A 19,529-nucleotide genomic window follows, 5' to 3' on the forward strand; every position below is an offset into this window, starting at 1 on the left:
AAAAAGAGAAGAATCAAATCAACTAAATTAGAAATGAAAAGGGAAAGGTTACTATAGACAATGGAGAAATACAAAGCATTATAAGAGACTATTATGAACAACTATATGGCAATAAAATGGATAACCTGGAAAAAATGGACAGATTCTTAGAGGAGTTCAGTCTTCCAAGACTGAATCAGGAACAAATAGAAATTATGAACAACCCAATCACAAGCACTGAAATTGAAGCTGTGATCAAAAATCTCCCCCCAAAAAAAGCCCAGGACCAGATGGCTACACCGGAGAATTCTTTCGAACATTTAGAGAAGAGCTAATGCCTATCCTTCTAAAATTCTTTTGAAAAATTGCAGAGGAAAGAACACTTCCAAACTCATTCTATGAGGCTACCATCACCCTGATACCAATAGCAGACAAAGACAACACAAAAAAAGAAAACTACAGGCTAATATCACTGATGAACATAGATGTAAAAATCCTCAACAAAATTTTAGGAAACAGAATTCAGCAACACATCAAAAAGCTGATACACCATAATCAAGTTGGGTTCATTCCAGGGATGCAGGGATTCTTCAATATACACAAATCAATCAATGTGGTACACCATATTACAAATTTAAAGATAAAAACCATATGATAATCTCAATGGAGGCAGAAAAAAAAAACTTTGACAAAATTCAGCACCCATTTATGATTAAAACTCTTCAAAAAATGGGCACAGAAGGAACTTACCTTAACATAGTAACGGCCATATATGATAAGCCTACAACAAACATTATTCTCAATGGTGAAACAGTGAAAGCATTCCCCCTAAGATCAGGAACAAAACAAGGGTGTCCACTTTCACCACTATTATTCAATATAGTTCTGGAAGTCCTAGCTACAGCAATCAGAGAAGAAAAAAAAAAAAAAGAATCCAGATCAGAAAAGAAGAAATTAAGCTCTCACTGTTTGCAGATGACATGATACTGCACATAGAAAACCCTAAAGATAGTATCAGAAAATTTCTAGAGCTAACCAGTGAATTTAGCAAAGTTACAGGATATAAAATCAATACACAGAAACCACTTGCATTTTTATATACTAACAATGAAAAATGAGAAAGAGAAATTAAGGAATAAATCCCATTCACCATTACAACAAAAAGAATTAAATATCTAGGAACAAACCTACCTAAGGAGACAAAAGAGCTGTACACAGAAAATTATAAGACACTAATGAAAGAAATCAAATATGACATAAACAGATGGAGAGATATTCCATGTTCCTGGGTAGGAAGAATCAATATTGTGAAAATGACTATACTACAAAATGCAATCTACAGATTCAATGCAATCCCTATCAAATTACCAACAGCATTTGTGACAGAACTAGAACAAAAATTTCACAATTCATATAGAAACAATAAAGACCCCGAATAGCCAAAGCAGTCTTGAGAAAGAAAACTGGAGCTGGAAGAATCAACCTTCCTGACTTCAGATTACACTACAAAGCTACAGTCATCAAGTATGCTATGGTACTGGCACAAAAACAAAAATATAGACCAATAGAACAAGACAGAAAGCCCAGAAATAAACCCAGGCACCTAAGGGTGCCTTATTTTTGACAAATGAGGCAAGAATAACACAATGAGGCAATGACAGTCTCTTCAATAAATGATGCTGGGATTGGACAGGTACATGTAAAAGAATAAAATTAGAACACTTCCTAACACCATACACAAAGATAAACTCAAAATGAATTAATGACTTAAATGTAAGACCAGAAAGTATAAAACTCTTAGAGGAAAACATAGGCAGAACACTCAGTGACATAAATCAAAGCAAGGTCCTCTATAACCCACCTCCTAGAGTAATGGGGAAAAAAAAAAAGTAGACAAGTGGGACATGATTAAACTTAAAAGCTTTTGCACAGCAAAGGAAACTATAAGCAAGGTAAAAAGACAACCCTCAGAATGGGAGAAAATAACAGCAAATGAAACAGCTGACAAAGGATTAATTTCCAAAATATACAAGCAGCTCATACAACTCAATACCAGAAAAACAAATAACCCAATCAAAAAGTGGGAAAAACACCTAAACAGACATTTCTCCAAAGAAGACATACAGATGGTTAACAAACACATGAAAAGATGCTCAACATCACTCATTATAAGAGAAATGCAAATCAAAACTACGAGATATCACCTCACAGTGGTCAGAATGGCCATAATCAAAAAGTCTACAAACAATAAATACTGGAGAGGGTATGGAGAAAAGGGAAGCCTCTTGCAGTGTTGGTGGGAATGTAAATTGACACAGCCACTATGGAAGACGGTATGGAGATTCCTTAAAAAACTAGGAATTAAACCACCATAAGACCCAGGAATCCCACTCCTAGGCATATACCCTGAGGAAACCAAAATTGAAAGAGACACATGTATCCCAATGTTCACTGCAGCCATTTACAATAACTAGAACATGGAAGCAACCTAGATGTCCATAGACAGATGAATGGGTAAAGAAGTTGTGGTACATATACACAATGGAATATTGCTCAGCCATAAAAAAAGAACGCATTTGAATCAGTTCTAATGAGGTGGATGAACCTAGAACCTATTATACAGAGTGAAGTCAGAAAGAGAAAGATAAATAACATATTCTAACGTATATATATGGAATCTAGAAAAACGGTACTGAAGAATTTATTTAGAGAAACAGACATAGAGAATAGATTTATGGACGTGGGAAGAGGACGTGAGGAGAGGGTGAGATGTATGGAAAGAGTAACATGGAAACTTACATTACTATATGTAAAATAGACAGCCAGTGGGAATTTGCTATATGGCTCAGGAAACTCAAACAGGGGCTCTGTATCAACCTAGAGGGATGGGATTGGGAGGGAGATGGGACAGAGGTTCAAAAGGGAGGGGATATATGTATACCTATGGCTGATTCATGTTGCGGTTTGACAGAAAACAACAAAATTCTGTAAAGCAATTATCCTTCAATAAAAAATAAATTAATTTTTAAAAATCTAAAATTAAAAAGAATCCACAAATTTATAAGAAAAGAACAAACAATCCAATAAAAATATACAAGAGATTTGTATAGGCACTTCACAAAAGAAGATAACCAAACATAATAAACATATGAAAAGGAGTACAACTTCATTAATCTTCTGAGAAATGCCATTTAAAATCACAATGCAGTATTACTACAAACCGACCCACCAGAATGGCTATAATTTAAACAGTGACAATAACAAGTATTAGCAAGGATGTGGAATAACTAGAATTCTCATATATTGCCATACATTGGGAATGCAAATTGGTACAATCACTGAGAAAAGCTGTCATTATCAATAAATTTGAAAATATGCATTCCCTATGACCCAGAAATTCCAATCCTAGGTATATACCCCACAGAAATTCAAGTACATATAACCAAAAGACCTGTGTAATAATATTCATAGTACTGTTATTTATACTAACCCCAAACAGTGAACAATCCAAAAATCCATTATCAATAGAATGAATGAACTGTGGTATATTCAAACAAGTGAATAATATACAGTAATACAAATAAAAAACTACACTTGCATGCAACATCATGGATATCAAAAAAGCATGACACTGAGCCAAAAAAAGCCACCCCAGAATATGTACTGTTTGATTTCATTTATATCAAGTTCATAATGGGAAAGTAATCTATGATGATAGACATCAGGATAGTCATTCACTTTGGAGAAGGAAGATGGTATAGTGATAGGGTTGGGGCGTAAGATGGGGGTTATGAGATGCTACCAATACTTTTATTTCTTGACCTGAGTTCTGGTAACACTAGTGTATTCACTTTATAGTAATTCATCAAGTTGTACAATTACGATTTGTGACCTTTTCTGTATGTATACTTCAATAAAAAAAGTAGGGGGAAAAAAGAAGAGCTAAGCGATGAGTATTTATAGACCAGTCAGATGAAAATGACCCTCTATGAGGGCACCCTGCAGGCAAGGCAAGTAGGTTTTCTTGGTAATGTTCTTGGGAATTAAATGGCTTCAGAAGTTCTCTGGAATAAAGAGATCTTCTCTGTAAGGTAGTCACAGATAAATTACAAGTTATTTTTCACAAGATCTAAGAGAAAAAGAAAGAGATAAGACCCAAATGCAAATAAAACAGAACATCAAATGATACACAACAGAAAACTTTTTCCACCATCATAGAGGTAATCTTCTCCATTTCACTGTCTAATGATTCTAGAAACCAGTGAAATATTACCAGTGGAGCTATCTACTCACCTAAGCATAGGTGACAATTCATAGGCTTAGCAAGACCTGAGGAAAACAGGCCTGTTACAAAACTTGTTTTATATGAACATCTCCAAAGGCCCCAAATAATATTTAAGTTGACAAGTATTCAGGTATCCCAACTATAACCAGCACTGTGTCAAGTATTGTGGAAAAAGAACAAAAAAGAAGGAGCTCTAATATAAAAACACAAAATTTATTAAACATAAAAACAGCAGTAACAACTGGAGAATGATTCCAAGACAGAATATGGTGGGCGGGTTGCAGGAGTAGATTAGTAAGAGACCAAATGGGATAGGTATAATGGAGCAAGTTCATCGAAAGCCTTCAATATCACACTGAAAAGTTTAAATTGAAACCTATAGAAAATGATTTTATCTGGATCCCATTCCGCTAAAATAATTCTTGGACTTAGTGATTCCTAGTCATTTTCTTGATCAACTGGCCCTAATAATTAATATCAAATCTAGATACACTAATGTCCTAACCAGTTAAACCAAGAGATGTTTTGTGCAAAGTTAAGGTTAACTTCAATGACATCACCTCAGATCAGTCAGTTGCTCAGTTATGTCTGACTCTTTGCGATCCCATGGACTGCAGCACGCCAGGCTTCCCTGTCCATCACCAACTCCCAGAGCTTGCTCAAACTCATGCCCATCGAGTCGGTGATACCATCTGTCCATATCATCCTCTGTCGTCCCCTTCTCCTCCTGCCTTCAATCTTTCCCAGCATCAGGGTCTTTTCCAATGAGTCAGTTCTTTGCATCAAGTGGCCAAAGTATTGGAGTTTCAGCTTCAGCGTCAGTCCTTCCAATGAATATTCAGGACTGATTTCCTTTAGGATGGACTGGTTGGAACTCCTTGCAGTCCAAGGGACTCTCAAGAGTCTTCTCCAACACCACAGTTCAAAAGCATCAATTCTTTATCACTCAGCTTTCTTTACAGTCCAACTCTCACATCCATACATGACTAGGGGAAAAAACCATAGCTTTGACTAGATGGACCTTTGCTGGCAAAGTAATGTCTCTGCTTTTTAATATGCTGTCTAGGTTGGTCATAGCTTTACTTCCAAGGAGCAAGTGCCTTTTCATTTCATGGCTGCAGTCACCATCTGCAGTGATTTTGGAGCCCAAAAACTAAAGTCTGTCACTGTTTCCATTGTTCCCTCGTCTATTTGCCATGAAGTGATGGGAATGGATATCATGCTGTTAGTTTTTGAATGTTGAGTTTTAAGCCAACTTTTTCACTCTCTTCTTTCACTTTCATCAAGAGGCTCTTAATGAAAGGCTCACCTCAAATAATTAGGGACATACTCCAAATATTGCTAACAGTTCTCAATAAACCATTATAAATATACACAAACATATTTTTCTAAGCAGTTAAACCTTAAGAGTTCCAATCAGAGTATCTCTTAGGGAAACTGAATGAGATACTACCTTTATTTGCCTACCCCACAAAATAATCTTCCAACCATTTAAATATGCCTAATACCTAATATATTTTTGCCTTTTCATACTGTTCATGGGGTTCTCAAGGCAAGAAGACTGAAGTAGTTTGCCCTTCCCTTCTCCATTGACCATGTCTTGACAGCACTCTCTACCATGACCCATCCATCTTGGGTGGCCCTAGATGGCATTGTTAGACATTTCATTGTTAGACAAGGCTGTGGTCCATGTGATCAGTTTGAATTAGTTTTCTGTGACTGTAGTTTTCATTCTGTCTGCTCTCTGATGGATAAGGATAAGAGGCTTATGGACGCTTCCTGATGGGAGAGACTGAGGGGAAAATTGGGTCCTGTTCTAACAGGCTGGGCCATGCTCAGTAACTTTTTAATCCAATTTTCTGTTGATAGGCGGGGCTGTGTTCCCTCCCTGTTGTTTGACATGAGACCAAAGTATGGTGGAGGTAATGAAGATAATCCTTAGAAGAAATGGAGTAGCCATCATAGTCAACACGAGTCCGAAATGCAGTTCTTGGGAGCATTCTCAAAAATGACAGAAAGATCTCTGTTTCCAAGGCAAACCATTCATTACCACAGTAATCCAAGTCTATACCCCAACCAGTAATGCTGAAGAAGCTGAATTTGAATGGTTCTATGAAGACCTACAAGACCGTCTAGAACTAATAACCAAAAAAGATGTCCTTTTCATTATAGGGGACTGGAATGCAAAAGTTGGAGGTCAAGAGTTACCTGGAGTAACAGGTAAATTTGGCCTTGGAGTACAAAATGAAGCAGGGCAAAGAACAGAGTTTTGCCAAGAGAATGCACTGGTCATAGCAAACACCCTCTTTCAACAACACAAGAGATGACTTGGCACATGGACATCACCAGATGGTCAATACCGAAATCAGATTGATTATATTCTTTGCAGCCAAAGATGGAGAAGCTCTATACAGTTAGCAAAAACAAGACCGAGAGCTGACAGTGGCTCAAACCATGAACTCCTTATTGAAAAATTTAGACTTAAATTGAAGAAAGGGAAAACCACTAGACCATTCGGGTATGACCTAAATTATATCATTTACTATTATACAGTGGAAGTGACAAACAGATTCAAGGGATTAGATCTGACAGAGTACCTGAAGAACCTTGAACAGAGGTTCCTGGCATTGTATAGGAGGCAGTATTCAAGACTATCTCCAAGAAAAAGAAATGCAAAAGGCCAAAATGGTTGTCTATGGAGGCCTTACAAATAGCTGTGAAAAGAAGACAAGCTAAAGGCAAAGGAGAAAAGAAAAGATAAACCCATTTGAATGCAGAATAGCAAGGAGAGATAAGAAAGCCTTCCTCAGTGATCAGTGCACAGAAATAGAGGAAAACAATAGAATGGGAAAGACTAGAGATCTCTTCAAGAAAATTAGAGATACCAAGGGAACATTTCATGCAAAGATGGGTTCAATAAAGGACAGAAATGATATGGACCTAACAGAAGCAGAAGATATTCAGAAAAGGTAGCAAGAATACACAGAAGAACTATACAATAAAGATCTTCATGACCCAGATAACTACGATGGTGTGATCACCCACCTAGAGCCAGACATCCTAGAATGCGAAGCCAAGTCGGCCTTGGGAAGCATCACTACGAACAAAGCTAGTGGAGGTGATGGAATTCCAGTTGAGCTATTTCAAATCCTGAAAGATGATGCTATGAAAGTGCTGCACTCAATATGCCAGCAAATTGGGAAAACTCAGCCGTGGCCACAGGACTGGAAAAGGTCAGCTTTCATTCCAATCCCAAAGAAAGGCAATGCCAAAGAATGCTCAAACTACCACACAATTGCACACATCTCACATGCTAGCAAAGTAATGCTCAAAATTCTCCAAGCCAGGCCTTAACAGTACATGAAGCGTGAACTTCCAGATGTTCAAGCTGGTTTTAGAAAAGGCAGAGGAACCAGAGATCAAATTGCCAACATCTGTTGGGTCATTGCAAAAGCAAGACAGTTCCAAAAAAACATCTACTTTTGCTTTATTGACCACACCAAAGCCTTTGACTGTGTGGATCACAACAAACTGTGGAAAATTCTTCAAGAGATGGGAATATCAGACCACCTTACCTGCCTCCTGAGAAATCTGTATGCAGGTCAAGAAGGAACAGTTAGAACTGAACATGGAACAACAAACAGACTGGTTCCAAATTGGGAAAGGAGTACGTCAAGGCTGTATATTGTCACCCTGCTTATTTAACTTCTATGCAGAGTACATCATGAGAAACGCTGGGCTGGAAGAAACACAAGCCCGAATCAAGATTGCTGGGAGAAATATCAATAACCTCAGATACGCAGATGACACCACCCTTATGGCAGAAAGTGAAGAAGAACTAAAGAACCTCTTAATGAAAGAGAAAGAGGAAAGTGAAAAAGTTGGCTCAACACTCAACATTCAGAAAACTAAGATCATGGCATCTGGTCCCATCACTACATGGCAAATATATGGGGAAACAATGGAAACAGTGACAGACTTTAGTTTTTTGGGCTCCAAAATCACTGCAGATGGTGACTGCAGCCATGAAATCAAAAGGCACTTGCTCCTTGGAAGAAAAGCTATGACCAACCTAGTCAGCATATTAAAAAGCAGAGCCATTATTTGCCAACAACGGTCCATCTAGTCAAAGCTATGGTTTTTCCACTAGTCATTTATAGATATGAGAGTTGGACTATAAAGAAAGCTGAGTGCCAAAGAGTAGATGCTTTTGAACTGTGGTGTTGAAGAAGACTCTTGGACTGCTAGGAGGTCCAACCAGTCCATCCTAAAGGAAATCAGTCCTGAATATTCACTGGAAGGACTGATGCTGAAGCTGAAGCTCCAATACTTTGGCACCTGATGTGAAGAACTGATTCATTGGAAAAGACCCCGATTCTGGGAAAGATTAAAGGCAGGAGGAGAAGGGGACAACAGAGGATGAGATGGTTGGATGGCATCACCAGCTTGATGGACATGAGTTTGAGCAAGCTCCAGGAGTTGGTGATGGACAGGGAAGCCTGCAGTCCGTGGAGTTTCAAAGAGTCAGACACAGCTGAGCAACTAAACTGACTGAACTGAACTGAACTGAATAACTAATATAGTGGCTGGCTCATAGAAGGCTTCCTATTTATTGAACTATATTGTTAAATTACACCAGTACATTAAACTTACATCATCTCTCTCACGGTTTAGTATACTTTGATCATATCCTTCTCTCTACTGCTCTCTCTACAGACTGAAAAAAAACAACTAGAAAATCCTTCCAACACTTTGATCAATTTAGATTGGCTTCTGGGGATTTGTATCAGCTGTTAAGTTTTTCTTGATGAGCAGCCACCAGGATTACCTATGTGATTGTGAATGCAAATCCACTTTTCGTCTTTTACAGGGAAATGATAAGAGTTTCATTTCATCATTGTTTTCAACACTCTTCCTGTTAATGCCCACCATATTCTTGGCTTTTAGGACCACAGTCACAACTGGGCCACCTTCTTCACAGATTCATAAACAGTGATTTTTATTTTACTCTAACAATAATATTGTGTATTATCTGACTCAGAGACTGATGAGATGTATTTATAATAATAGTTCCTGAGATCATCTCCAGTGAGTATCCAGATAAACCTCCAGATACTCAGCTACTCCAGCTGTAGGAGACAGGCATGATTCCAGAAGGTCCACAGTGACCCTTTCATTTTTTATCATGAACAACTGTCTCCACTGGGGAGGCTTTTCTAATAAGTCCCTAGGAGTATGTATTTTGTATCCTGAATCTCTCTGCTATGTATCCTGAATGCCCTAATTTCCTTCTCTATTCTGTTTTTAAAGTTTTAAAATTGAAAGATGGCATACATACATCTTCAGTGACTTCTAGATTCCTTTCTTGAGTCATAACTGAGCCTATCCTCTTATAGCATGGATAGGTTTGCATGACCTTGTACAATGAGGTCACCTACCTGTGACTATTCTCCCTATTTGGTCTCATGACATCTTCCTGCAATTTATTCTTATCAGTTTGCCTGCACTCCTTGCAGATAAACTGGTGTGAAACCTGAGTGTTTTGCCCATGGAAGGGTGTATATTTTTATCTTTCTTCCTCTCCATCTAAGAGTTGCTGTAACAGCAGCTGTTTGTGTTGAAAACTGAAATATAAAAATATGACCTACGTGGCCAAATCCCATGAGGCTGTTTACTTCCTTATTTATGAATCAGATTCTGTCAGCACAATGTAGAATCTTTACTGTCAGCAATACTGCAATTGAATGTCCTTGCAAAGCCAGCAGAGGGTGCACCAGGGCACTGAAAATTTTACCCAAGATGTAGCAGTATCAATTTACTAGCCAATCAACATTTCCTTTTTTTTTTTTTTTTTTGGTTTGGTATACTAAAACTAATATCCTTAAATCTTAAGTTCGTTCTGGGCTAAAATTCCTTCAAAGCATACTCTAATTCTCCTGAAAGTGAAGTTCAGGAAGAATAAGGAATACATGGTTAAACTTAGTCTGGCTAAAATGAAGGTAGAGTAAAAAATGATGCAAACTACTTTGTAAAAGTTACAAAGCTCTACCCAGCCACCTGACAAAAAGTCTCCAGAAGGTAGTATATTGTGGAATGGGAACTGAACTGGGAGCAAAGAGACCAGCTACCATTCTAATTTTGATCATAGTTGTATGACTTTAGATAAGTCATTTTCCCCATAGGAATTATGTGTTCTCCAAGGTGAGTGATCAAATGGACTCATGGCTCCTCATAATTCACAAAAAACTCTAACTCCAATTGATGTCAGTAAATGTAAAGAGCCAGTATGCTTATTTCTACTCCTCGAAAAGACTGAAACAGAAAGAATAAAGGACAGAAGATAGGGCACTGTATTTAAACCTAGACAGAACTATTTCAAGTACCATGCAAAGGCAACTAAACGTCATTATAGACCATATGAGAATCCCATACCATCACAGAATCCCCAGAATACAGCTGTTCTGCTAGTCCTCAACCTACGAACATAGGTCTGTCAATTCTGAATGCCAAAAAGCCTTGGCAACTATCTGACTAAGGAAGTTCAATCCATCTTTTCACAGAATACCAAAGTTCAGCTGCTAAGTATTTCTACTGGGTATAGTCAGGGATGCAGGGTGGATAAAGGGAACCAGAATCCTAGTTAATTATCGTGTAGTACAGTGTTTAAAGTTTCAAGTACCAGAAGCATGTCTATTGATTCACTTCTCTGATAAACTGTTATATAAGTTGAAGTGTGCTAGCAAAACATTTTAAGGCTCAGGACAACTTTACAATGTAGAAACTGTGTCAGTCCTAATATTACAGCATTATCATGAATGCAACACCAGCTTTGGATGAGTGGTCAGAGTATCACTAACAATGTTATACAGTATGGCAATGACTCTAAATGTGGTAGTAAATACAGAAGGCCTGGGTCGCTCACCTCAAGGAGCTTATTTGCACAACTTCCCCTTTTCCTCAAGAGGAACAAATTGACTGTTATTCTTCAACCACCTCAAAAAGATCCTTGGCTGCTTCTCTTAAGTTTTACATGAGACAAAATATGGCAAACGAGAATATTTAGTTTAAGTGCACTAAATTTCCCTAAATAAAGAGATTTGCTGTTTCAGAAGTTGTCTAACAAGACGGTATATTTCTACCAGAATTCTTCAGGGGCGCTGATCCTCACTAAATTACCCAGGACAATTCGTCTCAAATTGCAGGTAAGTGTGAACAAGTCCACGATCTGGTCAGCGCACCAGGACCCCGCGCGGAAAACACGGTTCAAAGTTGTTTCAACGGGCGTGGAGCAGTTATTACAGCTGTTTACAGCTCCAACTCCAAACGAGAGTCTGCTAGTGCTGGCATCAGCTCTGGACACGAAAAAACAAGCACAGCGGGCGGAGAATCTCACCGGGAGCAGAACGGCCAGGCTGCTGCCGTTAGTCGGCCAGGGGGGCAGCGCCCGCACCTTCGCGCCGCGGCCCGGCCGGGAGCGCCGCCAACTCTTCCCGAGGCAGCCGGAGCCGGGGGCGGCGGGCGCCGGCCAGAGTTCCCAAGTCCGGGGGTCCAGAGAGACTCAGGGTGAGTTGGGCCAGGGACCGAGGACAACCTGCCCCCAGGCGACCTCTTCCTGGCTCGCCCACCACCTCCCCGGTCCAGCCGTCGAACTTGGCTCGAGGTGGCAGAGTCCTTCCCCGGCCCCCGCCCTGCGCACATGGTGAGGGGGCCCTGCCCCTCCAGAGTGACTCACCTGGTGCCCATCCTGGGAGTCTGGGGGGAGCGTAGTTTCTCCCGGTTCCAGCGGCTGCTGCTGCGGAGACCGCTGCCCGAAGTGGCGGGTGATGGGACCGTTGGGGTCGAGGCCACCGGGGCTGCTCAGGGTGCCCGAGGTGCCGGGGGTACCGGGGCCGCTGAAGCGGGACTCAGCTCCCCGTTCCCGCCGCAACTCGGAGCGCAGTTCTAGGTAGCAGCACAACGTCAGCAGGTGGAGGGCCAGGGAGAGGCCAAAGAAACCCAGAAAGAGCCGGCAGCTGTTCCCTTCGCCCGCCCGGGCAGGGGCCCCGCGACAGCCGCAGCCCTGGCTCCCGCGTTCCCGCGGCGCTGCCGCGGGCAAGGGTTCCCTGCGCTCCACCTCGGGGTAGCCCATGGCCTCCGGAGACACCCACTCTCTGAGGCCCGGGAGCCGCCGCGTCTGCCTCAGCCCTTCGCGACCCCTGACAGGCAGCTACTGTCCTGCCATCGGCTGGGGGCTGCAGGGACCCGTTCCTGCGCGACGGAGGCTGGGCGGGACCCAGCAGGGAGCAGCCTCATGTGCAGCTCCTCTCCGAGGGGTGGGAAAGAGAGGAGGAGGGGAGGGAGGGACAGGCGGCTCGGCCCGCCGAGGGAATGAGGGAGGAGGCCCCGGCCGACCCCGCCCCGTGCCTCAAGCGGGTGCTGGTACGCCCAACCACCGGGCCCGCCAAGCCTCGCCGCTCCGCCCCCTACAGTTCCACCCGGGGCCTCCAGCCGCGGGGCGGGGCCTGGGGGCGTGTGGGTTCGCCTCTGTCCCGCGGCCCCACCCAGCTCTTCTAGCTCGCCCTGTTCCAGTTGGTGACTGCGGCTGTCGTTCATCCCTGGACTCCGCCCCAATTTAACCCTTGAGCGCCAGTTCGGGGTTGGGGGGAGAGGGGAGAGGAGGAATCGAGGCGAGGGAGGCTGAGAAGAATTGGGGAACCTTGGAAGGAAACTAGAGCAAAGAAAAGGAGGCGGAAACTAGTATTAATAGAAATGTTTGCAATTAACTGCAGTTGTTAATAACATCATCCAGTACTTATCTGTTTCTTTCAATCTTCAAAGCGTTTAACAGACGTTAAACTAATTAAAACAGTCCTGGGTTTGGAATGAAACCATGCCTGCTGTGTTTGCAATTCAATGGCCCGCCAAAAGAAAAGGAGACCCAGGAGCCTGAGAGCCAAAGGGAGTGAGAATGGGGTGGGACTGAGTCAGTCCCACTCCTGGAGTGAGTCTGGGGCCTCAGTCTAAGCGTAAGAAGCCCATCTGTGCCAGGTGGGACTAAAGTGATGCTGCCTCATGCAAGATAAAACAGTCCCTAAGATTTCTTGGTATATTATTTCAACGTATTGATCCCTTTACAGTGTAGAAAGTGCTGTAGGAGAGAATCCACAACCAGAGTAGTTTTCCTCTTCCACTGCAACAGGAGTTTGGAGTGGAGAACAAGTGCCTTCAATAAGCAAATGGGGAAACTGAGGTCCAGAATAAGGTGGATTTCTTTACAAGCATGGTCCACAGTACTGGCATCTCTATTTGCAGGCAACTGTTCTGGCCTCTCCACCCCTCTCCTCCTCTCCCTGGAGTAGTCCCTGGGGGAAGTTCAACAAGTCGGCCAAGTGTTCCAGATGTACACTGCTGCAACTACAGTATCATCAATAGCTGCACCAATCAGAAAAGGGTTCAGAGCAAAAAACAAACAGAAAAACAAATTAAAAAGTAGCAAATGTCAGAATAATAGACCCTGAAATGAAGTATGGAAAGGATTAGTTGAGTCAAAATTGACAAGAGTCATTAGTTTGTGATTATAGAGAGCCAAATGACCATAGCAGGGGAAGTATGTATGCTTCTTGGTCACTATGTGAGGAATATTCCCATGTGAGGAATAATTAGCAGTCTTATTGACCTGAAAAGGGTAGGCCTAAGACCTGACTCGATGGACATGAATTTGAGTAAGCTCCAGGAGTTGATGATGGACTGGGAAGCCTGGCTGCAGTCCATGGGGTCACAAACAGTCAGACATGACTGATGACTGAGCCGAACTGAAGACCTAGGCTGGCAGGAAAGAAGAAAATTAAGGGGAAGTAAGAAAGAATACAGGAGAAAAGAAACAAAAAGAACGAAAGCAAAGCATATGGTGGGGAGGTCAGTCCTGAGATTACAGAAATCATAAATCTTAAATATATTAGCCACAGCCAATTTTTTCTTTCAGACACTTAATGTATGGCCTCAGTGCTTCAGAAATATCTTTGTGTCTCCTCATTAGCCCTTATGGATGAAATACAAAGTTTTCAAAGACTATCATCATAATGAAAATAAAATAAAAAAGGAGCATTTAGCCAATCTCAAGTCCTGCTTGTTCAGTCAAGGAATTCTAGATGCTCGCTGGGGGAACTGCCAGGCTGATTTACCTTAATTATTACTGCCCAGAATTATTAGAAAGAATACTGGACTAGAAACCAGTAGACCTGACCCTGACACTGGTTTGCTGGGTCACTCTGAGCAAGTCACTGTTTTGGGGTACCTTAGTTTCTCCAACTGTAAAATGAGAAGTTTAAACTTAAACAGCTATAATGTTGTGTTTTATCTGTGATATCATTGACATTTGGACTTGGTTGCATACCCCACATCCAATCTGTCAGTGAATCCTATAAGTTCTGCCTTTAAAATAGATCCAGAACCTTACCATTTCTTACAATCTTTTGGTTACCACCACAGTCCAAACACTCATACTCTCTCATTGGATTACTACTTTAGCCTTCTCTCAGGTCTCCAAGCTTTTTACTTTTGTCCTTGCCACTCTACAATCTATTCCCTACCCTATAGTAAGAAACTTTCTGTTAAAGTATTAAGTCAGATTCTTTTACCAGCCCCAAATCCTCCAATGGCTCCCTTTCTCTCTCAGAGTCCTTACCTTGGCCTGCAAGGCCCTACGTGATCTGATTGCTGGCCATCTCTCCTCCCACTACTATTTCCTTGCACTCTACTCCAAACACATTGACCCTTTTGCTGTTCCTTGAACTTGAAAAGCATGCCCCCACTTAAGAGTCTTTTTACCTATATTTCTTTTAATCTGGAATGCTATTCTCCCAGCTAACTGCATGGCTTCTCCCTCACTTCTCCCAGGTCTCTTCTTAGATGTCGCCTTGTTAGAGAATCTTTCCCTGGCTCATTTCCCATCACTCTCTGTCCCCTTCCTTGGCTGTGTTTTTCTTCTTAGCATTTATCATCATCTGATGTATTGGATATGTGTTTATTGTGTGACTCCTAAGAAGCCACAATTAGAATATCAGTTCCAGGAGAGCAGAGATTTTTGTGTTTTTGTTCACTGTTTTATATACCAGACCAAGAGCAGTACCTGACACAATAGACTCTCAAATATTTATTGAAGAAATGATTGAATTCCTTCCCTGGTAGATTAAGAGGAGAGAGAAAGGAGAACTAGTGAGATGGGTTTGTGGATAGGCAAGGGGATTTCTTCCAGTATGGTAAAGCAGAAAGGAACAGCTCTTTCATTTTACATGCAGCAACACCCCCAGAGAAAAAGAAAGAGCCACACAGCTAATTATAGGAGTGGATCAGGAAGGTAAAGAACACTGGCTGAACCTCTATCTCCTATGTGTCAGCCTTTCGCATTAACTTCTGTGTGAAGTTAGTATTATGACATTTCACAGATGAGGAAACTGAGGCCTTTACCAGACAGGTTAAATGACCAATCCAAATTGACAAAACAACTAAGTGGCAGTGTCTGAATTTGAATACAGATCTGATTGGTTCAAACATTCCATATTCTATTCTCAACCTTAGCGCTTGCCTACTGGCAAATAGATCCAAAATTCAGCTTTATAGAGACAGACAGGCAGAAACTGTGAGATTTCTGGGAGATAGAGTTATAAACCAGATGGAAGTCATAGTTTCTTCTCCCACGAGACTGGCTGCTGCCACTACCACCCTTTTGCTCCAACTCCAAGGACATTCTGTGTACTATGATTAGATGAATGTGCTTAAATTTGGTTCCCAGGGTCATTCTTCTGTATAGTAAGCCTAAATAGCTTGCCATCAACTGACTGCAGAACAGTAACAGAAAGCCCAACATCCAAAGCCCTTCAATCTGGCCCTAAAGTAGGGCTCAGATAGTAAAGAATCTGCCTGCAATGCGGGAAATCTGGGTTCAATCCCTGGGTCTGGAAGATCCTCTGGAGAAGGGAACAGCAACCCACTCCAGTATTCTTGCCTGGAGAATTCCATGGACAGAAGAGCCTGGTGGGCTACAGTCCGTGGGGTCACAAAAAATCGGATATGACTGAGTGACTAACACTACTAGCATTCCAGCCATGCTGTTGCTAGGTCTTGACAAAATTCTGTCTGCATAACTGTGTCTCTCATTGTCCTACCTCAATGCCTTTTGCTGACATTACTCCCTTTTCCTCCTTCTAATATCCTGGCCCTCCCCTTTACCTATTCAAAATCAGCACATTTTTCAAGGCCAAGCTCAACTCCACATATCCCCTCCTCGACCCCCCACCTGCCCACAGTGTTCTCAACCAGGAGACTCTGTCTATACAATTCCTCTGGCATTTAGAATATGCCAATCACAATTGCTAATTCTTCCACCATTCTGTATGAGTGTCTCATTTTCCCCAGATTACAGTTGCTGCTCTTCAAAGGGTGGGACCTCATCTCAACCCCCAGAGGGCTTACCTTGAGCGAGTGCTTACCTAATCTTTGTTAATGGATTAAAGATTCTGCATAGATGAATTTTAAGCAGTGTTTTGTAGGCAAAAGTAGTATGGGTTTGATGGAGACAAGACGACAGTTCTAAATGGAAAGCAAAGTAAAATAAAATGCCAAGCACATTTAGTATTTAGAAAAAAAATTGTAAAACACACACTGAAGAAGAGAAAAAGCAGCAGACCTCTAACTTGCTGGAGGAAATGACTATAGCCATGACTGACACAGAAATGTTTGCAGAAATCCATGAAGCAGCGATAAGGAGATAAACATGCCTCTTGGTGTAAGAGAGCAAGATGGCACAACATTAACATGGAGTATTCATTTTTCCAATAAAGCCTTTGGCTACTCACAGGGAGGCTGAGCATATGGAGAGCCTCTCACTTCAAGAGAAGAATTTTTCATTCAAAAATAGAAGATCTTGTTGTTGGCAAAATGTCATTTGCATCTATATCCCCTGCAATGTGTATCAGTTCCACCATTCAGACCATCAAGTAGCCTAGAAATAAACTGCACATTCCACAGAGCTATTGATACATGGCACATCAGGACCACCATAGTGAGATCACAAATTCAGTTTTTGGCAGAGTAGGGCTTTAAGAAAACCTTTGGCTGTGTCTTTACAGGTTGTCACCTCTTCCAAACAACTCTTTGTGGTGAATGGAGTGGCCATTTGCCTTTATTTAAGAGGTGCGTGTGTGTGTGCTCAGTTGTGTCTGACTTTTTGTGACCCATGGACTGTAGCCCACCAGGCTTTTCTGCCCATAGAATTTTCCAGGCAAGAATACTGGAGTGGGTTGCCATTTCCTACTTCAGAGGATCTTCCTGACCCAGGGATCGAACCCACATCTCTTGTGTCTCCTGTATTGCCAAGCGGATTCTTTAGCACTAGCACCACCTGAGAAGCCCTTATTTAAGAGGGGAGGAAACTAAAGCTGGTAGAGATAGAATGACTTTTCCAAGATCATATAGTCAGGGTACCTGACTTTTAGCCTAGGGTTCTTACTCTTACTAAACTTTCATATTTGTTCATCACACTTATGTTTGCCTAGCTGATCTGGCCAGAGTTTATTGACTGCCCATAATATATGTTTCCTGAGGAAAGAGATTAGGGGAATTCAGATCCTTAAACAGAGCCTCCTGGTGACTCAGATGGTAAAGAATCTGCCTGCCATGCAGGAGACCCAGGTTTGATTCCTGGGTTGGGAAGATCCCCTGGAGAAGGAAATGGCAACCCACTCCAGTATTCTTGCCTGGAGAATTTCATGGACAGAGGAGCCTGGTGGGCAACAGTCCATGTGGTCACAAAGAGTCAGACATGACTGAGTGACTAACACTAGACTAGACTAGATTCTTAAATCAGATCTGGGCTCAGGCCCGGAGAGTCAGGCATTTGGGGGATCAAATCATGGCTCTGTGATAAACAGTCTGTGATAGGACTTGGAAGACTCTCAAGCTATAATAACTTTGCAAACTTGCCCCAACTCCCCCCAACCCGCCCTCCTACCCACTAGATTATATTGAGGGAATACTGTTGGCTTTCAGTGGTTGAACTATCATATTCATTGAATAAATACTCACTGAGTGCCTGCTATGTGCCAGGCACCATTCTAAGTGCTAAGGATACATCAGTAGAAAAAAACAATTAATACAGGCTACAATTAGTACAGTCTACTATCAGCTGAAAAAAAAAAACCCATACAATCTAAAAGTTATGAGTTATGTTTTATTTTGGGAACTTACTGAGCACTGTAGACAGCCTCTCAGAGACTCTGAGGAACTTTTCCAAAGAAGTAAGGGAGGAGCCAGGATGTATAGGTTTTTTTGAAAAGTGGGTGTTTTTCAAAATAGGTGTTTGAAAAACAAAACAAAACATGTAGTGGAACATCAAAGGATGACTGCTAATTGCACAAACCAGACATCTAAAGTTAATGATTTTAGTGCTTTTCTATGTATGGGAAGAGGTAAGAGTCTGGGCTCATTGAAATTATTCCTTTGATATGCACCTTTGACTATCTAGAGCCAGTATCCAGTTTATCTCCATCTTGAATTCCCCTTAGGGTGCACCCTTGGAGCAGGGATTGGCTGCATTGGCTGATGGCTTGATGGCAGGCAACATTCATTGTTTACTGAAATGCCAGGCATCATTTTTTGTCTGCCCTACAATTATTTTTTTGAAAAATAATCACTTCTTTTTTCACAGATGCAATTTACCAGCAAAGTGCCTTTAAATGGCCTTATGCCTCTTCCCACTACACCTCTGAGCTAGGCCAGACTCACAGGTACATTTCTTGGTTTGGGGACTTGCCATGTCGTAAGGGGCTTCCCTGGTGGCTCAAACAGCAAAGAATCTGCCTGCAACGTGGGAGACGTAAGAGACGTGGGTTTGATCCCTCTGTCAGAAAGATCCTCTGGAGAAGGAAATGGCAACCAACTCCAGTATTTTTGCCTGGAGAATCCCATGGACAGAGGAGCCTGGTGAGCTCCAGTCTATAGGGTTGCAAAGGGTCGGACACAACTGAGTGAGTTAGCACTCACACGTCTTAAGAGTTTCAGGGTTTGCAAAAGTTGAACAAATATTCAAATTACCCCAACTCAAAATCTTCCCTCTAAATAACTCAGGAAAACTAGCAAATGTATCCCTGAACTAAGAAATGCTAAGGAAACAGCCTATTGTTAGAATTTAATCACCCCTTTAACCTGCTTGAGCTTCCCAGGTAAAGAATCCACTCAGTGGTAGAGAACCCGCAAATGCAGGGGATGTGGATTCGATCCCTGGGTCAGG

General features: G+C 41.8%; 1 protein-coding gene across 4 annotated transcripts in view; it reads right to left on the bottom strand.

Moving 5' to 3' along the window:
- The window catches only part of EDA (ectodysplasin A), a 396,087-nt gene extending 383,409 nt beyond the window's left edge, over positions 1-12,678 (bottom strand). For 2 of the 4 annotated variants that reach the window (XM_061409835.1, XM_061409834.1), the window contains exon 1: positions 11,997-12,678. In XM_061409835.1, coding sequence (XP_061265819.1) covers positions 11,997-12,392 — 396 coding nt within the window. In that variant the 5' untranslated portion in view covers positions 12,393-12,678. The remainder of the gene's footprint in view (positions 1-11,996) is intronic. The other 2 variants (XM_061409832.1, XM_061409833.1) reach the window with 2 other exon arrangements.
- Positions 12,679-19,529: the final 6,851 nt, after the last annotated feature.

The sequence above is a fragment of the Bos javanicus genome, chromosome X (genome assembly GCF_032452875.1).
Source record: "Bos javanicus breed banteng chromosome X, ARS-OSU_banteng_1.0, whole genome shotgun sequence".
Taxonomy (NCBI): domain Eukaryota; kingdom Metazoa; phylum Chordata; class Mammalia; order Artiodactyla; family Bovidae; genus Bos; species Bos javanicus.